Below are 21211 nucleotides of genomic sequence, written 5' to 3'. Positions count from 1 at the left end.
GGATAATAAAAATAGCAGGAAGGTAGGATTAAGATACATTTTGGAGGGGCAGGCATGTGAAGCCATATGGCTTTTTCCTGTTCCTAAACTATCTTGCGTTCTTTGAACTCTGTGTCTCAGAAGCCAGTCTGATCAACACAGCAGGAAGTTTGCAGATTAGAGTATTATGCCAGACTGAAACATTGTGTAATCGAAAGAAAAAAAAAGGAAAAAGGAAAAAAAGAGCACACACAAAATATTCCCAAGAACAGATGCTTGCCTCCAAATCCATATTTACAGTACTATTAAAGTCAACATGAAAATGCTTATCTGATTCCAAGCATATGAAAGACTTTCTGCTGACAGAAATCTGAAATTTCTTCTGTCTCTCAATAAGAAAGCCTTGGTTTTAGCTTTTTTTTTGCCAGGCAGTAAAACTTGAGAAATTTTCGTATGTACCCACAAGGGCCATTCCCATTACAGCCACACATACACTAGCAATTTTTAAAATGTGGTACCACAAAATACTTCTAAGAAAAAAAAAAATGCACACTATTCTTCAGCCTCTTTTCTCAATCTCACAGAAGAGTTTTCAAACAAGACAAAGTTCTCAAGCTCTGAGACATAAGAAGATTTTTCAGATGTGCCTAAACAGGATTCCCCCACTCTCCTGAAACACCTAAATCTAAAGAGCAGATTCTTACCCAGTGATCCCAGATGTTACATAGTCCTTCCCTAGGTAGTTATAACCATGGCGAATAAGATCTTCACACACATCCTTAACTTTACTGCCGCCAAAAGCCGTTCCATAGTGAAATCTGCCATCGAGTACCCCGGCCTTTCCAGCCAGGAGTTCAATCAACTTTCCTACCTGTGAAAGAAAAGCAGATTTAGCAGCCTGGTCATTAGCACAGGCACATTGCTGGATTGCTCACAGCACAAGTTAGTCAGAGAAAGTGTCCCAGATGGCAGCCTGAGCTATTGCATACAACAGGAGGAATGATTCTGTGTGAAGGGGAAAACTGGACTCATCACAGGGTCTGGGAACACGCTTAAGGTACCAAGTCAGGCAGTCCCACTTCTTCCAGTTATCTGAAAAATGGGCAAGATCAGTGTGGCCTTCTGCTGTAGGAAACAGTCATAGAGACTGATTTGCTGCAGTGTAGCAGTGGGAACAGAAGGGAAGATGCTAACAAAGGAAGAAAGATCAGAGGCTGTGTACAGGAAGCACTGAGTTCCCACAAAAACGCCAGGCAGTGAAGTATTTAGCAGGCAGTGACTCTGCAGCACCACAGGTGCAAGACTTGCCTCAGTTCCAGGGAGGTGTGTATAACTCAAGAAGTTTTATAGGTCTAGATCTATAACTGAAGCTCCTCTCCAACCTTCACCCCAGTCTGCCCCATCCAGATTAGTGGGCACAGGCAATAGGGAAGGAAGAGCAAGAAATTTTCAAACACAAAGGGTGCAAGTGAAGTATTTAGTCGCAGCCCTCTTAGCTTGACACAGAACAAAATGGGAATGGTGCTGAAACAGCCTGCTCCTTTTACAGTAGGATGTTTCAAAACACTGAAACAGAGGGCTGACTACTCAGATCAGAGCAAATGCTGGCAGGATGACTGGAGAATATTCTCAGTGAAATCACACTTGAAGCTTTTTTGTCTCTAGTGGCTCATGCCCTTCTCTTTCCCTCTTGGGGGACGGTGCCACGTGAACGGAGCAGCCCCACTCACCGTCATGCGCGATGGGAAGCCATGAGGGTTCATTATGATATCGGGGCAGATCCCTGTATCACAAAATGGCATGTCCTCCTGAGGAACAATCAGTCCGCACACCCCTGCAGAAGAGAAAACATTTCAATTCACAAAACAGCAAACCACCAGCAGGGCTGACGCTCATCACCAGATTTTCTTTAGTGTTTTCCTCCTCCTCTCTTTCTCATGGATCACTTTTTACCCAGACTCATTACCATGACCAGTACTCCCAACCTGCATACTAGAAGAGAGCCCTTGTGACAGGACTGGCAAAATTAGCATATCCTTATATAATGCTCCCAGTGATTTTTGAGTTAGCAAATTAAGGAAGAAAGCTTTGGATCCTATTTTCAGAAGCAACTAGAAGCTCCTGTCCAATCAGACTGAAATATCTCAAGAGAGACCCAGTTTTTAAAGCTGATGCTATAATTTCCTGAAAGAAAATAACTCAGAAATTTGGCCTCTTAAGTTTTGCCTTTGGACACACAGAATTACTATTGATTTGAAATTTATTTATCATAAGTATCTTTGCAAAATACAGTAAATAAAAACACAACAAATGGGACTTTGACAGGGACTGAGAAGAGACAAATAGGGGAAAATAAAAAATAACAAAGATTTTTTTTCAGATAACATCTGTTTCCTGAGCAAAGACTGCTATCAATAAATTACAAAGTGCAATCCACTACACAGACTGCTTTTATTTTGTCAGTCCATTAACACAATCTGTCCCTTTAAAAGTTTCGGAAGTTTTTTTTCAGTCTCTATATAAAACAAAGAAAATCCTCCAAACTCTAAAAATATTGCAGAAAGAATAAACAGAAACATGAAAACTCATTTTAAATATCCATCATGCATCTCAAAATTTTTCCTTCCAACCCTTAAAACTTTCTATAGTGAACTCTGCAGTTCAACATACTGCAGCTATAAACGATCAAGAGATCTAACATTCAGATTCAGGTGCTAAAATGCAGCTGCTTAAGCCCATACTCCTTTGAACCAAAGCTACTGTTTCAGCTGGACAATTTCTTCCAGAAGCCCTTAGAGCTGAAAAAGTCTGCAAGCTATTTGAGATTAGCCTGCTACAACTGTGCCAGAGCATGCTTTGGGAACAGTCCTGGAGTGGAGGGGGCTCCTGGAAGACTGAGGGTACTGGTTACATCCCTAAAAAGGCATCCCCCGACCAGCCAGCTCACAGGGGGATATCGGCGTCTGCTCAGGAGGGAGCTCCTCTTCCACTGTCCAAGCAAGACAGGGATAGGTGTATGGGACAGTAGTTAATAGAATGAGAATGGAAAGTATGGGGGAAGGGACCAGAAAAAAACCGTCTGGGGCAAGGGTGTGTGTGCTGTTGTATTTTGTTTTTAAACCTATTGAAACTAATTTTCATTGTTCTACTGTGATAAATCAATAACATCCTTTCAGCCCTCCCTGCCAAGGAGCAATCATTTGCTGAAAATCAAAAAAAAAAAACAAACCAAAAAAAACCCAACAAAAACCTCAAACCAACCCACTATCTCTTCCTTGCACAGCTTTTTTTTGTCCTAAAATTTTATACATAAATACTCTGTTATATGTGTATTATTGTGCATACATTCTGCCTTATTTGCATCACCATCTAAGAAAGCATTAGGTTGCATCTGGACTTCACAGCACCTGTAAGCCAAGAATTAAATCTCAGCTAACTTAAAATTACTTTAGGCTCTGAAAACCTTTTATATGCCAAGCTGGTTCCCATAGCAGACAGCCACTGTGTTGTTTGTTTTGTGTGAAAGTGAATGATAAAAGATCCATGAAATCGACACAGAAAGGCAGAACAGCAGAAAGAACTGAGGGCTCTCCATCATAGCGGCTTCTACCCTCCGCTGACTTGTGTAACAATAGGACCTACACACCCAACTGCAGATCTAACACAGCTGTGCATTTCATTAGATGAAGAGCACTAGTGACACAAGTAAATAATTAACTTATTCTGGTCCGCTGACTGTGGTTATGAGACCAGTCATAGCTGACAGATTTTAATACAAGTTAACACAAAGACAGCATAATGAGCTTAGAAGTTAAAAACAAAATATTTAGACAGAATCCAGAAATGTGAAGCTTACTAGGCCATTTATAAAGTTTCTATTTTACAGAGAGGGGAAAAAAAGAAAAAAAAAGGGAAAGCTATAAAGCCTCAGTTCTAAGCTTCTGTATTTTAAGAAGTTGCTGAGCCTGTAGCAGATCTATAGCATGTCTGTGTGTATTTAGAGGACAGAGAAGCTTCTTCCTACCCTATGTTTTAAGAAAGTTCATTCAACTGTTAAAAAAATTGAAAGATACTTTTCCTATGTACAATGCTACTTCTAAAAATAAGTAACAGCAATTCAATCAAAATGTAAACTTGATTTTATTTTGCAATTGCTTGCTTTCAGAAGCTCTTTAGGAGACTAATGCTCGCCAGTCTACACTTTAAGCTCCTGAATTTGCTACTTTTTTTTTTTTTTTTTTTTTTTTTTTTTTTTTTTTCCAGCAGAACAGTACCAGGCAAGCCAACAGCTGCAAAAAAGTGACCAAGTGAATTAATCCATGTAAGGGGAATTACCACTTGCAACTGGCCAATAAAACAGTAAAGGAGAGGAGGCTGGATTTAAAACAGCCTCAAGTTCCAAACCCTGTTCAAGTACAAACTCCATTTCACAAATGAGCTGCTCAACTACACTCCATACAATATTCATAAATAAGGTACCCTCAAACTAGGAGGCTATTTTGCTCTGTGGCTCTTACTAGAGGTTAGTATTTCTTTGTTACTGATTTAGATATCACATGAAAATTGATCCCCAGCATTCATAGAGGACACATGGAATAATATGGTTTCATTCACTTCCCTTCCTTTCACAATTTTTATATGCTGCATCTGGAATCAAGTAATATAATTTGGGACTAAATTCTGTATTACAGTGGGCCTGAATGGCTCTCACCTATACATTCTGGTGTCTCATCTGGGACCAGAATCAAGTACTAACAATCAGAAAAGGCTGCAGACAAAACCAAAACCAAAATGTGTTTTTTAATGTGGATTAACAAGATGGTTATGTGCTTGAGCAAGAAAGCACTAGCAACTTGCTACATCTAATTTCTTTTCATTTAAAAAAATTAAATTCTAGAAAAAAAACTTGTGTACCTATTTTGTAATGTCACTTTAGAAAGAAAATCAGTGAAAATGCTAAGCAAGTCTTTTACAATATCAAAAAGGGGAAAAAAGTGGATTAATAAGCACGGCAGCTTAATGCAAGGGTAACAGTTTAAATTAGAATAACCTTAAATCAGACATCCACAGTGGTTTAACATGCAAGTATAAAACAGCCATAGGCAGTGTTTTTCAATGCTATTGTACAGCAGCCAATAAATGACAGCCCCCTGACTATGCACAATGGCTCCCAGCCCCACACACGCTATCAGCATCAATGCTGACAGCATCTCAAACCCATGTACCTCCACAAGGCACTGACAGCATAAAGAGCCCCTCGCCCCTGTACTTTTGTCTGAGTTTCTTTTCCTAATCAGGAGAAACTCAGGTTTCCAGAGCTGGTACCTTTCGTGTGGCTGCTTTTGCAGTTTGCTGACAAACACGAGCGCAGCCAGACTCAAAGCGCGGTTCGGCGCAGAAGGGGAAGGGGGGTGGCTGGGAAGGGGCAGGGACAGAACACAACACTATGGGAAAGTTTTTCACCAAGCTACGATAAGGTGCCTTCTATACACACACACATGCCAAATGGGGGGAAAAAAAAATCATCAAATAAGTCAAAACAACCTAATATAGAAAACTAATTACTACCAGCAGGAGGGACATTAGAGAGCAAAGGAGACGACGTGAATAGAAGCAGCAGCAGCAATACGAGTTTCTATCAGCAAGATAAAAAGAAGTGCATTACTAAATGTACTTGTTTACTCATTCTAATGATACGGTGGTAAAAGAGCTAAAACTGACTTGAAAGGCCTCTATTTCAGCTTTGCCAGATTTGCCAGAATTTGGAAATACTCTTGAGAAATAAGACAACACCACATAATTAAGCAAAGTTGTAGCAGTAACACTGTGCTGTATGTTACGGACAAGTGACAGATTTGCAAAAATTAGTAAGGCTGAACAACAAATGTACAGCTGTTTCAAAATTCTCTAATTACATACTTTGTTGGCTAACTACGCATAAAAGAAGTCTAGAAGAAAAAAGTGCTGCACCACATAAGCTTTGTTCAATATTGAATCATTCACTGATCTATCATATCACTTGCTACATCCCATTTGACATAAGAGGTAAAGAACAGAATTAAAATTAACAGATAAATAATGCATAAGTAAACTTGATTAGTTTTCTTATTAAAAACATCACTCTAAATGAGAGGAGGTGCTAGAAGACAATACAGTTTGTACACTGCTTTCCCATGAGCTGCTGAATGGTCTGATGTGATAAATTTGCATAGTCTGAAGCACACAAAGAGCTGATTAATTGAAACCCTTACAATGCTTCTGGAAGCAGCTATTGTAAAACAATAACCATAGGAACTTTACAAAATACACATGGCTGAATGAGTCAAGAGCTTAATAAAATGTGTGTTCAGGATACACTATTTGGAAACAGAATTAGAGATTTTTATTCTGTGCCATAAAATCCTAAATCACCCTAATTTCACAAGTTCAGTTGAGGATTTACTGAAAAGGTCAGAAGGTTACCTGTTTGCTGCTTGAGATAAAAAATGCTGTAATTTTCTTCTTAAGACAGGGAGCTAAGCAATGGTTTTGTTAAAAATAAATAGAAAAAACAGTATGAGAAGTTTTAATGGCATTCTGACATTTTTACAAATTCAATTTCTGAAGATAAAAATATGGTAAGATATCCCTACCTTCTCTGATGCCTAATAACTACTCATCATCCCACATTCCTGCAAATGATTGAGAGCAAATTCTTTTTAATGCCACTTAAACCATTTAATTACTATAAACTCACTGAAGTTCTATTAGAGATAAAGTACTAATTCTGACTTGTAACATGGGGAGAAATGACACAAGTAGCTATTTAAAACTAATGTTTTATTTTAAATGTTCTGCTTATCTGTACTGTACAAGTGCCCATTAAAAGGAAAAAGATAAGTTGATCTCCACTATGAAGTTAGGAAAGCAGATGGCAGATGCTCAAACTAATAAAAATTTTAAAAAGTAGGCAAGGTCAGACTTTGGTAGATGAGAGGGATTGTCATGAAGTTTATGTAATTGATAATGCAGTAAATGGATTTTGTTTTGACACTAAAGAACATGGTTCATTTAGGAAAACAAAGACCATCTTTCATGAATTTAAACTTGCTTCCTTGTTTTTAGAGTTGTTTAAGTGCAGATACTTCAGAAAGGTCTAATCCTTTATCTTAGATCTTCAGCTATTAAAAAGCTTCTGTTTGCCAGTTCAAACAATCTCTTGCTTAAATACAGTTTTTCCACTCCTCAGGAATACTGTTCAGTATTGCTGCTTAGTTCTGTGATCTACAGGACCTTTGTTGGAGGTGTTAATCCTTTTTCACATGAGAGACTGAGAAATGTTCTTTCAGAGAAGTGTTATATTGCTTTTTTTCACATCAAAGGAGCCCAACTTTTTCCTCATTGTGACTTGTAGCAAAGCAAGAGGAAATCTGGAAATATAATAATTTACTTTGTATGGAACTCGGATGAAGCTTCTTTAGCTTAACAATTATTTTGCCTTCTGTGCTTTGAAAAGTGACTTTGCTTGAAGAATACAAGATTAAAACAACAAAACAATTAACCAAAAGAAGTTTTTGTATCCTTCTGGAAAATATATGATGCAACATAAGCAAAAACAAAGTTCTGCAGTTCAGGATAAACATATAACTACCAGAGAGGATTTATTTGTGAGACACGAGAAGCTTAGTGACTTTACAGACTACAAAGACAGTCCAGCCCCAAAGATCTTACTGCAATATCCAGTTTGAAGATGAATATGAAAATAAAGCAAAATATATGCATTTCAGAATACGACATGGTGGCCTCATTTGTTTGCTTTTTTTCTCCTTCTCCCCACATAATTCTTTCTGAGAAGCCTTGAAGGACAGACAACCTTTTACAGGCAGCTTGGAAGGAGCGTACTTAAAACAAGGACTCACGTGAAAAAAGGGTGTGGTGGACAGGCCAGAAGTGGTGACCCTTGCCAATACCATGTTGACATGTGAGAGGACACAAACACGGCAGCAAATACAGAGGCAGTGACATAGATCTGTGTTATTACAGGGGCCTACAAAATCTACCTACGTATTTAACGAAAGGCTTTTCTGTAACAAAAGGCTAAAGCTGGTTTGTGAGATTTAATCTGTTGTATCCCAGACACTTTCTAATTCCTTTACTCTGCTTCCTTCTGCTCCAGTTACAAAGCAGAGCTTTGAAATACAAATCAATTTGGCATACAAGAAAAAGACCATCAAAAAGTTTGAGATGTGGTTTGTGCTATCTCTTATTTTGCACACATTTAATTATTTAAAACCCACTACTACTATGATTCCATGAAATCAAATCTCATCTTCATGCATTCCTAGAAAATAAATATACTTCACAAAAAAGACTGACAATGCAGACAGACATATGCTTTTTCTCCTCACTGAACCAAGGTGCTAGTTTAAGATCATTATATATTCAAATGGCCTTTGGCAGGCTTAAAGCTAACAGTCACGAATTAAACTTGAAGTCATCATTGCCTACATTCAGACCAAGATGAGAGAATAAATTCAGAGCTAATTAAAAATTCTCTCAATAGAAAAAATTAAACATCATTATGATTTTTGTTTCATGAGTGTCTATATTCTTCTGATACAATTGATCCTTCCCCAGTTTGATGTCAGAGGATGATACCAAATGTAATGTTAAAAAGCTATCAAAGGAGGTTTTCCCTTTCCTTTTCATGCCTTTTCTCCAGTTCTACTATTGTCAATATTGGTCTCTTCATTTAATTGTTAAACTGCAAAACAGTGAACTGCACTGTTTTCTTAGTATCTATCAAATGTACCTTCTCCATATTCCTCCTTTGTTTACTGCAACATCTTTTTCTATAATGCACTACAGGGCAGTGAACTGAGGTTTACTGCCAGGAAGGCTATGAATCCTAGTAAAATGTAATTATTTGGAATATGATCATTCCCCTGATCACAAGGGACTATGAGTACTATGAACACAAGGGACTAAGAGATTGATGTATGGGACAGCTACAGGCACATCCCTGCAAACTCTGTAACACAACTGTTGCAATGTTCCCACTCACATCTCCAAAACCAAGCTGAAAGTGACATTCTAAATAATTGATGGGTTTGGCTTTTTATTATGATTATTATTATAGTCCCAAGCACAGACAGAGGGTGACCAGCCATTGTTAACCTGACGCAATGCCAGGCATAATTTTGGGTACCCTCAAAGTTTCCTACAGCATTTAATGATACTGCTTTTCATTACCGTGGGATTTCCACAGGTAGTTGCTTGCTCTACATTGTGAGATGTCTTATGTGCATTTTATCATATGGAAGGTCCTCAGCACCCAAAGCTGCAGCCTGCCAGACAGAATTGTTTCCTTTTGTCATTCTTCCACTTCACTCATGGTTTTACATTTGTGGAGTATTCTGGTTTTTTTTTTTGGAAGGATATGAAAAAAGTTCATTTACATTTTGTTCAACTATTCCAATTGGTGCACGTTAATAGCCAAAACTAGGAGTTTTAATGTTTTCAGGTAAATCCCCATATTTATAATGATTAATCAAGCAGCTTCTTTAATATAATTTGAAGGCTTTTAAAAAAAATTCTAGTAAGAAAATTTGTCCTGCACAGTACTGATTGCATTATTATAAAATAACTTGCTGTTAAAATACTGTATACCACTTATAAGGAGAAGGGTTTAATTACACAAAGCTGAAACTGTATCAATAAATAGTTATTGAGCTAACAGTGCTCCTAAGTTTTTAAGCACTGTACAACTTCATTGTGTATGAGAATGAAAAAGTGTTTGAAAGAGAATCTACACAAAATCCTTTCTGAAGGAGGATCTTCCCTAAGAAAAGGAAGAATGGGGCAGGTGAACATTCCAATTGCTCAACTCCGAAGCTCTTCCTCCCTTCACTTATCATAAATATCCTATAAGGCTGCAGTGCAAGAACCAGTTTTATAAGGAAGGTCAAATACGTAATGCTGCTTCTTTACTTTTTTGAAACTTTCAATAGTACCGATTCCTAAATCACCTGGGAACTCAGTGGGAATAGCTTTGTATTTTTAGATTAAAAACCATCTTGAAAATACAATCAGGAAAAACATTTCAATGCTTATCAGAAGAGTTTCTCTTCCTTAATAACAACAGAAACAATGGAAGTATTTCCTGAGAATACAGAGTTTCAAAAACCAGTTTTGTGGGTATGTGGAAAAACACGGTGGAATTACAGATGATCTTGCAGAGAGCTGGATGTACTGAGAAAGGCTGTGTTGACTATTATTATAGATAACACACAGACTTGAGACAGTCTCTGGTAACAGCTGTCACTGTGATCAACTACTGCCTTCTGCACTCATTTTACCTCTTCTGATTGACAGGTCTGCTGTAGGCAGATGTCCTGATCCCCCAACCTGGATGCCACAGAAATGTGGATTACAGTGGTTAGCTCTGCATCTCACAACAGGGATGCAGTCTTTCACTTCAGTTACACCTGGCCAGGAGCTACTAGGACAAGATTGAAAGGGATGTATGGGCTGCAATGGAAAGGATTTGGTAATATCAACCTCTTTACCTTTCCATCACATCTGACAAGAGTCCAAGCAATGTTCTCAAGCCAAAATAAGACCTAAAAATGTAACAAGACTACAAAACCCAGGTAATAGCACAGCATATACATTAACAAATAAAGTCATGCTTCAAATACTACAAGTCTTGATTTTCCAAGTGTACAGAATGCTGAGAATGTGTCAAAACCTGTCCCATACTGACACCAATGAAAACAAGACATGCTGTTGAATTGGTTATAGTCAGGCTGTTTTCAGTCACTTCTTTCTTAACAGTCTTTCCATACCTTCCAACTCTTTGAGATTCAGAGGATGAGCTGAGACTCATTTTTTTTACATTCAGGTCAAACAGAGTTCACTGTTGTGTTTCAGCAGATATAGAAGTAGGTTCCTGATTTTCATTTTCCTAGTAACATTAAAACTTGAGAACTGCATGCCAACAAGCAGCTTCCTAGTGGGCACTCATTTTCAGGTTTTGGTCTGAAGATCCAGAGTTGCTCCAGATCATGTCCCAGGTGTATTTTTAAAAGCATCCCCGTCTTTCTGCTCTTTGCTGGTGAACTCCTAGTTGTGCTCCTGATTTGCTTCCCTTTTACACCGTGGTTCTGAGTTATCTATCTGCAGTCTTGTTTTTAGAGCAGAATGTCTGCACAGACCTGCACACTTCCCATTTCATCTCTCTTCTTTTCTATCTGTTCAGAACCTCTCCAATCTATTGACAACCCACTCACAAATTTATTACCTAAATCCAAATTGTGACTTCAAAAAAAAAAAACCAAAAAACCCAACCAAACCTCAAAAACCCTGTACTTGTTTAAACTGGGCAACTACTGTATTTTCCAGATTCACAGATCAACCAGGAGTTGTTTTTGCTAATACGTTTCTGTTTCAGAAACATCATTGCTAAATTAGATGAACATAAGAAAGTGATATGGCCTTCTACCACTGAATTCATAAAAGATCTGAACCAATCAACGGAAACATACATTATGTATATATGGTAGGGATATACAACAAGAATTTATTTTTATTAAATGTGTCCTTTACCTTTCTGCCCATGCCGACTGCTAAATTTATCTCCAATTTCTGGACGTCTGGTTTGCCTCAGCAACATTTTGATCAAGAAAGCATCCTCTGCATTTGATGAAATCATTACTTTTTCAATGTAAGAATCAGTGGCACCTTTGTAGCTAGTAAAAGAAGCCAAAACATTGGTTTTACTTCTATGAACCAAACACAAGTTACAGACAACTATGTGTGTCTTAGTAAGCTCCTGATCAAACTGTAATCTTTATGGAACTTACATAGAGGAAAAAGGATTTTACATTTATATATATATTTACATACAAGTTCCAGAGTACAGCCTGTTTCTGGAAAAGAAAAATTTTAAGAGTTGCAATAGAAACTAACAGAGAATTAAGCTGAACTTGTAAAGGATAAGGTATGGGGTTTTTTTCCACATGGGCTCTTCTTGACAGCAAAAGCTTCCTCATATATTGCCAATTCCTTCATCTTCAATTAAACAAATAACAGCCAAATATAGTTATAACTATAAGAGGAATGGAGTTTTCTAGAGTTGAGTATTTTTTCAGACAACTTTTCTGCATGTAATTTGCCCAGCTCTGAAGTTATATTGCAACATACGTTACTGGCACATCTTTGTACTGGGGCTGCTGAGGCACACTGCTTCCTTCCAGAGGTGTCTGGGTCACAGTTGGCATAGATTTGTTCACAAGAACTTGCTTATTTTCTACTTTTTCACCTACAGAGAACAAGAACAAAAAGTACCATGAAAATTCATCTGTGTTAGAAATACGTCCTAAGCTTTTAAAAAAAAAAAAGATGGAAGACAAACTGGAAGGAACATGCCCAAGAAGTATGGTCTGTTGTTTTACTAAATATTGAATGGTAAGGGAATCACAAAACCAGTTTTCTTGCAGAGCAGCTTGCATGGTGGGTGCACTATGAGAACAGCTATTCAACATACCCTGGGTCAAAAGTCTGCACAAACACATCTGAAGTCATCTGCTCTAAGTATGGAGAAAATTAACAGGGAACACTTTGTCATGATTGATCTGACAAATTTTAGAAATTCACACCTAAATTTGGGACAGCCTATCATTCCACAATGAGCTGTGCAAACCTACTCTCAGTCCCCTTGTATTTACATATTTCTATTGATACTGGTGTCATATATAGCTTCTGCCTGCTCCATTCCCTTATCCTGCCCTTTGAAACCAGATTGAAAACCAGATCAGGAGGATGCCCAATGATACAACTGCACACCAAGTATCTACCTCCCACCTCCTCCACTAAATTACATTGATCTTCAGCCTGTGTCTCTTCTGTCCACATGAACTATCTCGAATAGGTTTTTACCTACATGCTGAGAACAGTCTCAGTCTGGAGTCCAGACCAGTCCTATCTATCCTAATACTTCAGAAGATTCTTGCCTTTTTTTTCTTAATTAACTTTGAAAGCTCCATTGTGATGTGTTAAAGAGCAAAACTGACCCAATTGTGTTACTATAATGGAATTAAATTTAGTGCCCTTTAAAACACCTTTCTTACTAGATCTTAGCAGATCTATTAAGCCATTTTCTAACTAAAGGATGACAGTATGGGAAAATTCTTTCTCAAATCTATTACCACTGAAAAGTTATACACCTTTCTTTACATTTCTATTTATTTTTCTTGTGTCTCCCCAAACATCTTTCTAAAGTATTAAAACTGTAAGGTTTTACTTCCTCAAACAACTGCATTAACTGACATCTTGCAAGGAGATTTTGATGTATGAAGTCAAAATAATAAGGAGTCTATCTTTAGCCTTAAGAAAACAACAGTACATGACAGACAAACAGGGAAAAACTACAGTATTAAGAGTTTGCCAGCTTGGGAACATAAGAATACAAATTCTAATGCTTCAGTAGATTCACATAATTAAGAACTCACTCTTCTACTTAAATATAAAGCTACTTTTTTCCTGTACAAAAGTCCCCCCAGTGACTGGTAACATGCTGCTTTGAGGAACTTTTTTTAATTTTCCATTACAATACCACTGTCTTCAATACAAAAAACTCCCAAGATGCTAAGTACAACACAAGTACAGCACAAGAAATACTGACAGAACATTAATTTTCACTTTGACTATGAACATGCCCCGAGTGAACATGCAGTCTGACCTACCTGGAGAGCAGATACCATCAGCATCTAAGATCTCATGGCGCCAGATGGGTTTCCGGGTAGCTGCATCCAGCATTGGCCCCATCACCTTATCAAACGTTTGATTCGTGTAACGCTTCAGTGTACACTTGGCATTCTTGTACACAAGACACCTTCCAAAGCCTAAAATGGAACACAAAACCATCTGCCTAGGAACTCAAAGATCTTGTATAACACATGACCAGGATAAAATCTGAGCTATGGAATATAAAATATTATTTATTAGTTTGATTATTCATTGGCTTGAATATGCATAATGTGTACACGGATACCTGGTGGTGCACAACTTAAACATCAGATCATGTACACTACATTTTTTTAGACACTGGACTACAGTCCAATTCTGAACTGGCCCAATCTGCTTCTGTATCTCTGCATCACATAATTTCTCTTGAAATCACTGAATCTCTTGAATAATTTCCTGGTCTCCAGGAAGATGTAACATGGGACTGTAATAGGGTGAGAAGAACACCTCTTCCTTTCATGAGTTCTAAGAAACCTGAACTTTTACTCATGTTTGTGGCTGGCAAAAGCTAGTCTACCAGGAAAGTACTGAGTGTTTAGTATAATCAACCCATTATTCTTCTTTTCCTCACCTGAAATTACAGGTACTGTTATAAAGTAAGTGGGTTTCAGATGAGAAAAGTAGCATCTGTGGAATTTCTCTCCAAGTACAGCAACTAACCATGATACTAAAAACTTTAATCACATTTAGAATTACAGAGAGCGAAGAACAAGGCTTGCCAATAATCCTGCATTATTTTAGTTTATTTGAAAGATGGTTGTGGCCACATACAGTACATCTATATCCTCAGATTATGTCAAGTAATTCCTAACAAGCACCACAGTTCTCCCTGTAAATGTTACCAGTCTAACAGAAAACATTCAGTTTTAAATCATGCCTGTTGTTGTTTTAGAAAAGGAGGCATAAATTAAATGCAGCAGACATTAATGCCAAAGATACATGTCTAGGAATACTATTACTGCTGCCTAGCAACTAGGAGGAAGGGAGTTTGAGGGGGGAAAAAAGTGATGGAAGAATCTGATTTTGGCCACCCAAAACTAAAACCAGCTTGATCACTGCACTATGCCAGCTCTCAAAGGAATTTATGGAGAAAAGGGAGAGAAGAGAGACTAAGTTTTCAGGCAACTCTCCTCCAGCCCTCAGCAGCATTAACATGAAGTGCTGAAGAAGTGTGGAGAGAGTGAGAGAGTCTAGACCTACACAAACATGGGTCTCTGTTAGTTAACCTTCCCTTTGGTGCTTATGTACTTTTACTTAAAATACATTGCACCACAAAGTTGGCATTTTTTTTTAAGGAAGCAGGTCATTAATTTAGCTCTGAATAAACACTAAATTATTTTGCTTTAGACAATATTATTATTTTCTCTCAGAAAGTAGGCAATACTGCTACTGCTCCCTCAGAACACCAAGCTCACAAACTGCCTCAGGTTCTATTCATTTCCCAAATACATTCACAAATCTAATTTCATCTATTGCTTTTCTTGCTGTGAAAATAATGAGACCTCTCTGTTAGTCATGAAAAAATGGTCAGGTAAACATCTAAAAAGCAAGCCCAACAGAACAGATTAACTCATGCCTTATGTTTTTTGTAAACCAAGTATTTACACTTTTTTTATTAGAGGTCAGAAGTTAGCCATTTTTTCTTATAACAGCCAGACTCAGAATTTTATATGCATGTTGGCAACCTCACCACACTATTGTATGCATGGAGTTACAATCTCTAATCATACAGAAAACCAACAAAAGCATTCAAGACAGTTTGGGAATTCAATTTCTTAACTGAAGATCTCATGCTCATAACTGCAATAAAAGTTATTTCCAGATAACACTAGAGAAAACAAGTTTATTAGAATATATATTGGAACACACTGGAGAAGTGGGAAAGAACTGATGGATCTTACCTCTGTCCAAAGAGGCTTTATTTAAGACAAGAGCATCTTCAATATCATAGCCACTGTAGCTCATCACAGCGACTGTGGCATTCTGTCCAGCAGGGAGTTTCTCAAAATCTATCAGTTCTATTGTTTTTGTTTTTACCATTGGCTTTTGTGGATAGGCCAGCAGATACATCAGAGTATCTATCCTGTTTCTTTGATTGTATCCAATAGTACCTGCATGTAAAAGAAAAAAAAAAAAAAAAAAGCAGTGAACATTAGTGAGTTATATATTTATTTAAATATAATAATGTAAAAGTAATTTCTTAATTTAAGCTCACAGAAAGAATTATTTATTTTCTCCTGAACAGAGAAAACCTGAGCATCAATATAAAAAGAACAACAACAACAAAAGAAATAAAAGCCATTTGAATAAATACAGATAAGATTTTTTTTTAATTACAACACTGAATCCTGCAAGTATGAAGTTTGCTTTTATTGTTCTCATAGCCACTGGGCTTGGGTTTTTTTTTGTGGAATTCAATTTGTGTTTCAGAGACCTGATCCAAAATTTCATGAGAATCAACAGCCAGACTATCACTGAGTTAAAGAGAAACTGTGGATCAAGCTCTTAATTTTCAACAACATATTTCCTTCCTTTTTGGACAATAATTAGCTCAACAGCAGCCTGTGTTAGAAAGGGACAAAGTATTAACAAAGCATACCACTAGCAGCAGCCAAGAGTGATTTACTTTCTAAAATTAGAAGCACCATTGATAGAAAGACTACAGTAGAAGTCCACTTCTATATTTGTCTTTTTACATGAAATTAATTTTAAATTTACAGTTCAGAATTCAACCCTTTGTATAGACCTCCCAGCTTGAGACTGAAATTTTTGGCCCTGTCCCATCAGAATGCCAAAGTGTCTCCTGAAATCTGAAGAAAAAATAATTAAGACCCAGCAGGGAAACAAACTGTTGTGTAGCAGAACAAAAGTTAAGGCAATCATATGTTATTGGAGTTAGCTGTACCAGGACTATGCTATGTCTCTAAGCAATTAAGAAATTACAGTCTGAAAAGTTAACACCGATTTAAAGTTTTAAGTGCTAAACATTCTGCAGTACTTTGTCCTTAGGATGTAAGTCTTTCAAAACCTTTCCATTTTGTCCTGCAGTATCAGAGCCTGGCTGCTTTCTTGGAAAGGTCAAGGCAGTCAGCGTACAAGGAAGATTCACACGGCCAGGAAGCACATCTAAACATAAACCTGCTCATTGGGGAGGTCAGCTTCACATTTCACATGCACCTACTTGGAATTCCCATTTACACAGAAAATCAAACTCTAAAACAAGGCATTTCCAAAGATTTATCCTGTGCTTGGCACTAGGCTCATTCTCCTAAACCACAACAGGTCTACCCTTCCCAGGGACAAGAATGGAGAGAGAGTTCAACAGCTATTCCCTCAAAATGGACTGCTACAGCTGGCCTGGACTTTCTCAGGTTCTAGAAAGCAGATTCAATGACACAGGCACAGAATTTAAAAATGACAAGAAAAATCTGGTACAGCTGACAGGTTTGTCTCTTACTTTAAAGCAGATGTTTTTCTGTCTTTTTCTTGTATAAAGAAATGAATCATCTTTGAACAGTAGTTTTTGTCTCCAGTAAGACACAACCCAGTAAGGCCTGGATTCCTCAAGACTGAAGACCTTTGCAGTCCCATCCTCAAGGCCCATCATGAAGGCCTATTTCTGATATACCATATATATATATATATATATATATACCCTACTATATATCTGATACACCCTGAGATTTCAGTTAGACTTTGTTCCCACTGTACTTTTGACTCGTCTCCCCTGGTTTTCCCAGTATACAGATAGGAAAATATATTTCCAAATTAAAAACTTAAAACGTTCAGAACATTATTCCCCTCTTCATCTAGAATCTCTGTGCTTTCAGGATAGGTTGCAGTGAAGCTCAGCTTAAATGCTTCACAGATAGGTACATTTTCCTGATGTTGAGAAAAAACTTTCCAAGAGAAAGTCATGCCAAACTTAACTTTCAAACTGCTTGCAATTTTCTTCTCCTCTGATATGCTTTGTTATACCTGCTATGGTTTACTGGTTAGGGATGCTAAGACAGGATAAAGTCTGGAACGCTAGTTTATCTTTTACACTTTAAGGGTGTCCTTTACACCCCAGTAACAATCTGTGGAAGTCCCCTATATATCAAAGATTTCAAATGACACTTTAACATATTTCAGGTAACACAAATTATTTCTCTTCAAGTGTTTTACATATTTCAAAACTGGCATTTTTATCAGAAGTTCAGATAAGCCTAACAGAACTGCTACTGTCTGGGAGCCAGAAGCAACTGATATTACTGAGATTTTGAGCTTAGATAACAAACTATATTCAGGCTATTATTCAGGAGATGAATGCTGTATCAAATGGAAAACATATACATATATATCAATGACAGATATCCTAGCAGGAAAGAAACTTGTTAGAGAGTGATTCCAGAGCACAAACGAAATAAATTAGTCAAAAAATATGCAATGTATCAGCAATATTATGCCTAATTGATAGGATTATTTGTATAACCATTAAATCCTTTCTTTAAATTGGGCTAACCAACCACAGCCTGAAACCACAATCTGCTTATGTAAAATAAAGCAGCAGCTCCCTTCAGAGGACTGGTGTTCTGGGATGAGCCCTCTGTGTGGGCACTGAAATGAAGGAAGTCACTAGCTTTATTTCTGTTTTCTCTCTGAAAGAACAGAGCCCTTGTTTGCTCCAGCCAAACAACCAAGCAAAAGTAACGCATAATTAAAGTTCACCATAACAAACCCTGCTCACAATGACTCACATTTATAATTATCCCACCAGCAAGAACCAATTTTTTTCATTGGTAATTAGCCCTGGTTAAAGCAAAACACACAGGGTTGACCTGGATACAACAAAGATAATTTTCTTGCTTTTCTCAGTACTTGATATATTGTGAATGCACGTGTGCATTCTTTCCTTTTTTCCATTTCCTGACAGTTTTTTTCTCTTTCTTTTCAAGTATAATTTGAGTATCCTTTAGTGTGAAATAATCACTACAAAAGCACAATCTACTGATATTTAGCATAAATGAGGCATTGTTATTCCAATGCTGAAAGTTTTGAGAACTCACCAGAACAGCCAGCTAAAATAAGCATTAATCCAATTCTCTGGTGTATCACTTACAACAACATTAAACTGTACAATCTAAATTAACAAGGATACAGAAATCAATCTACTTGAGCCAAAAGGGCTTTTGCTGCACATGTCAAGAAAATAATTGCTGTTATTCTGTATTTCCTCTGTTTTCACCATGGATTTTCTATGATGTTGTCATTTTATATGAGCACAAAGCAAGAAAGAAAGAAGTACAGTTTTTAAATGTTAGAAATATTCTTTTCACAGTAGAAAGATTAAGGTGCAGGTTAAAAAGATTATGGGTAAAATATGTGTGTGTGTGTGTGAGCTCATTTCTGCCTCAGCACTTCTGTGCCTACTACCAAGGAGAGGAGAGGTGTCAAAACGAGGTCGTGTTGCATAGCACAAACACTCCTCAAAAAGCAGTGGCAGAACAAACTCCAGCCACAGTGCACTCAGATCCAGCTGTGATGACCAGCAACAGTTGGTTTTGTTTTGAGGTTTGTTTAGATTCTGTGCCCCTAGGCTAGCTGTACAAAATCTGGGAGGACTCTGGCTCTCAGTCCACCAAAGAGCTTTCACAACTGTCAAAACCCCTCCAGCACTCAGTTCCTTGAAGCTATTTATCTTTTCAACTCAATTTTGACACATTCAGCTGGCTGCAGTGCAAGGCAGAGCAGTACATAAACGGCTTTGCTACTTCACAGAAGCAAAGCAGAAAGTACATGATACAGTAACAAGCTTTTTTTGTAATATCAAAGTTTTTCTTCATTATAAGCTTCTACAACAAAGCTCTCATCTACCTGTGTCTGGCCCCTCAAATACTTCCTTTTCTTTCAGAGGATAAAGTAATAATCAACACCCAAATCCTCCTTTTCTTAGTCAAGACTTGTGCTATGTCATTTGGGTTGAAGCTGCAACGCACAGTTGTTCTGTGAGTGTACAGCTTGCTTTGTGTACCCACACCATCACTTACACAGCAGCACATGTGCATATGCAATATGGGGGATTACTGGCAGGAAAACTGTATTTTTTCATTTTTCAAATTAGGTATTTACACAGTCACAGATGTACAACATGTAAAACTGACTAGGTTTTTATGTCTTAATGGAATTTAAAAGCACAGTTTAGAACTATTTCTCTGAGTGTAGAAGCCTTTGATCCTCTTAAGCATTATTTTACCAACACATGAAATGCAAATATTTCATTTGTTTGCAATTGAAAAACAAATTGCAAACAGTTGTAGCTTAAAATTGCAGAAGTACTTAAGACAAAAATATGAGAGTCGTGTATTTTCATTTTAAGTACTTCTGAGATTTTAAGCTATAACTGTTAACCTTGCCCTGAAATGTCAACATTCAACTGAGGTCTTTGCAGCTGCTGTTATATTTACTAACTAACTTCCTCTCAGTCTTACAGTTCAAACTGCAACACGTGGTAAGTAATCTATGCCAAAAGTGAGGGGTTTTAATTCAATTTAATTTTACCGAAATCCAGTTTGGTCATTAAGTGCAGCTCTAGTCCTCCAACAAGATGACTCATACTCAAGGGAGGTATTTTTCAGGACATGTAATGCTCTCCAGAAGAAACATTACTATTTTAGGACCTAACACCTGTCAGGGACACTGGACTACAGACTTTGTTGCAATCTCCGATGTTCATTCTTCACTCGTGCTTTCACACCTCTCCTTAGCTTGATGCTGCTTAAAAAGAAGACTTAAAACAAAAAGACTGTCCAAAGCTGCTGGCACAGCCCTGTGATGTGACCAGAGGGGGTGGGTCAGTGTCGACAAGCACAAGGCTCTCCTCTCCCAGCCTGAACCCTGGGCTCCCTTCACCACTCCAGGTTTTGACAATCAAGAGAGTGCCACAGAGGACTTGGACATGAGACTCCCCATGGCAGTGCTGGATGAGGAGCTGCTCTGCAATCTCAGTATGGAGGAAGAAAGCAATAAAGGTGGATGGTAACTTAAAGGTTGAGGTTTGAAGCACTACATTAAATCTCTTCACAAAAATAAACAGAAAAAAATATGTGCAATGTTTCAGGAATACCCTCTAGGTCTCTGATCAGTGAGTGCAGAGAAAAATCATCTCTGCCCCTACATATTGGCACGTAGGGTGGCTTTTTTTAAAGCAATTATTACAAAAAGCTTCAGGTGTTTGCAGGTACTTCAGTCAGAGCAAAATAAAGCTCAAGTCATGTGCCAACTTTTAAAATTTACTTTTATCTATCTGCTTATTCTTTGAGTCAGGTGTTTTGTCATAACAAACTGAAACAAAGACTTTTTTTATTGCTCAAGATATTCAATGGCTTTTGTGTTCCTAGCGTCAGCAGGAACGTCAGAGGATTGTATCCAAGGAGCTAAATGTGCAAGACCTAGGGTCAAAGCAGCT

The 21211-nt window shown here is 37.6% G+C and overlaps 1 protein-coding gene across 3 annotated transcripts in view; it reads right to left on the bottom strand.

Moving 5' to 3' along the window:
- POLR3B (RNA polymerase III subunit B) overlaps positions 1 to 21211 on the bottom strand; it is a 71620-nt gene that overhangs the window by 11610 nt on the left and 38799 nt on the right. For all 3 annotated transcript variants that reach the window (XM_077783375.1, XM_021535985.2, XM_021535973.3), the window contains exons 20-25: positions 15666 to 15875; positions 13704 to 13862; positions 12163 to 12280; positions 11566 to 11708; positions 1710 to 1813; positions 684 to 850 (exon numbers count right to left, since the gene is read on the bottom strand). In XM_077783375.1, coding sequence (XP_077639501.1) covers positions 684 to 850; positions 1710 to 1813; positions 11566 to 11708; positions 12163 to 12280; positions 13704 to 13862; positions 15666 to 15875 — 901 coding nt within the window. The remainder of the gene's footprint in view (positions 1 to 683; positions 851 to 1709; positions 1814 to 11565; positions 11709 to 12162; positions 12281 to 13703; positions 13863 to 15665; positions 15876 to 21211) is intronic.

This window comes from Lonchura striata, chromosome 5 (assembly GCF_046129695.1).
Source record: "Lonchura striata isolate bLonStr1 chromosome 5, bLonStr1.mat, whole genome shotgun sequence".
Lineage (NCBI taxonomy): Eukaryota > Metazoa > Chordata > Aves > Passeriformes > Estrildidae > Lonchura > Lonchura striata.
This window is presented reverse-complemented; position numbering and strand designations above follow the sequence as displayed.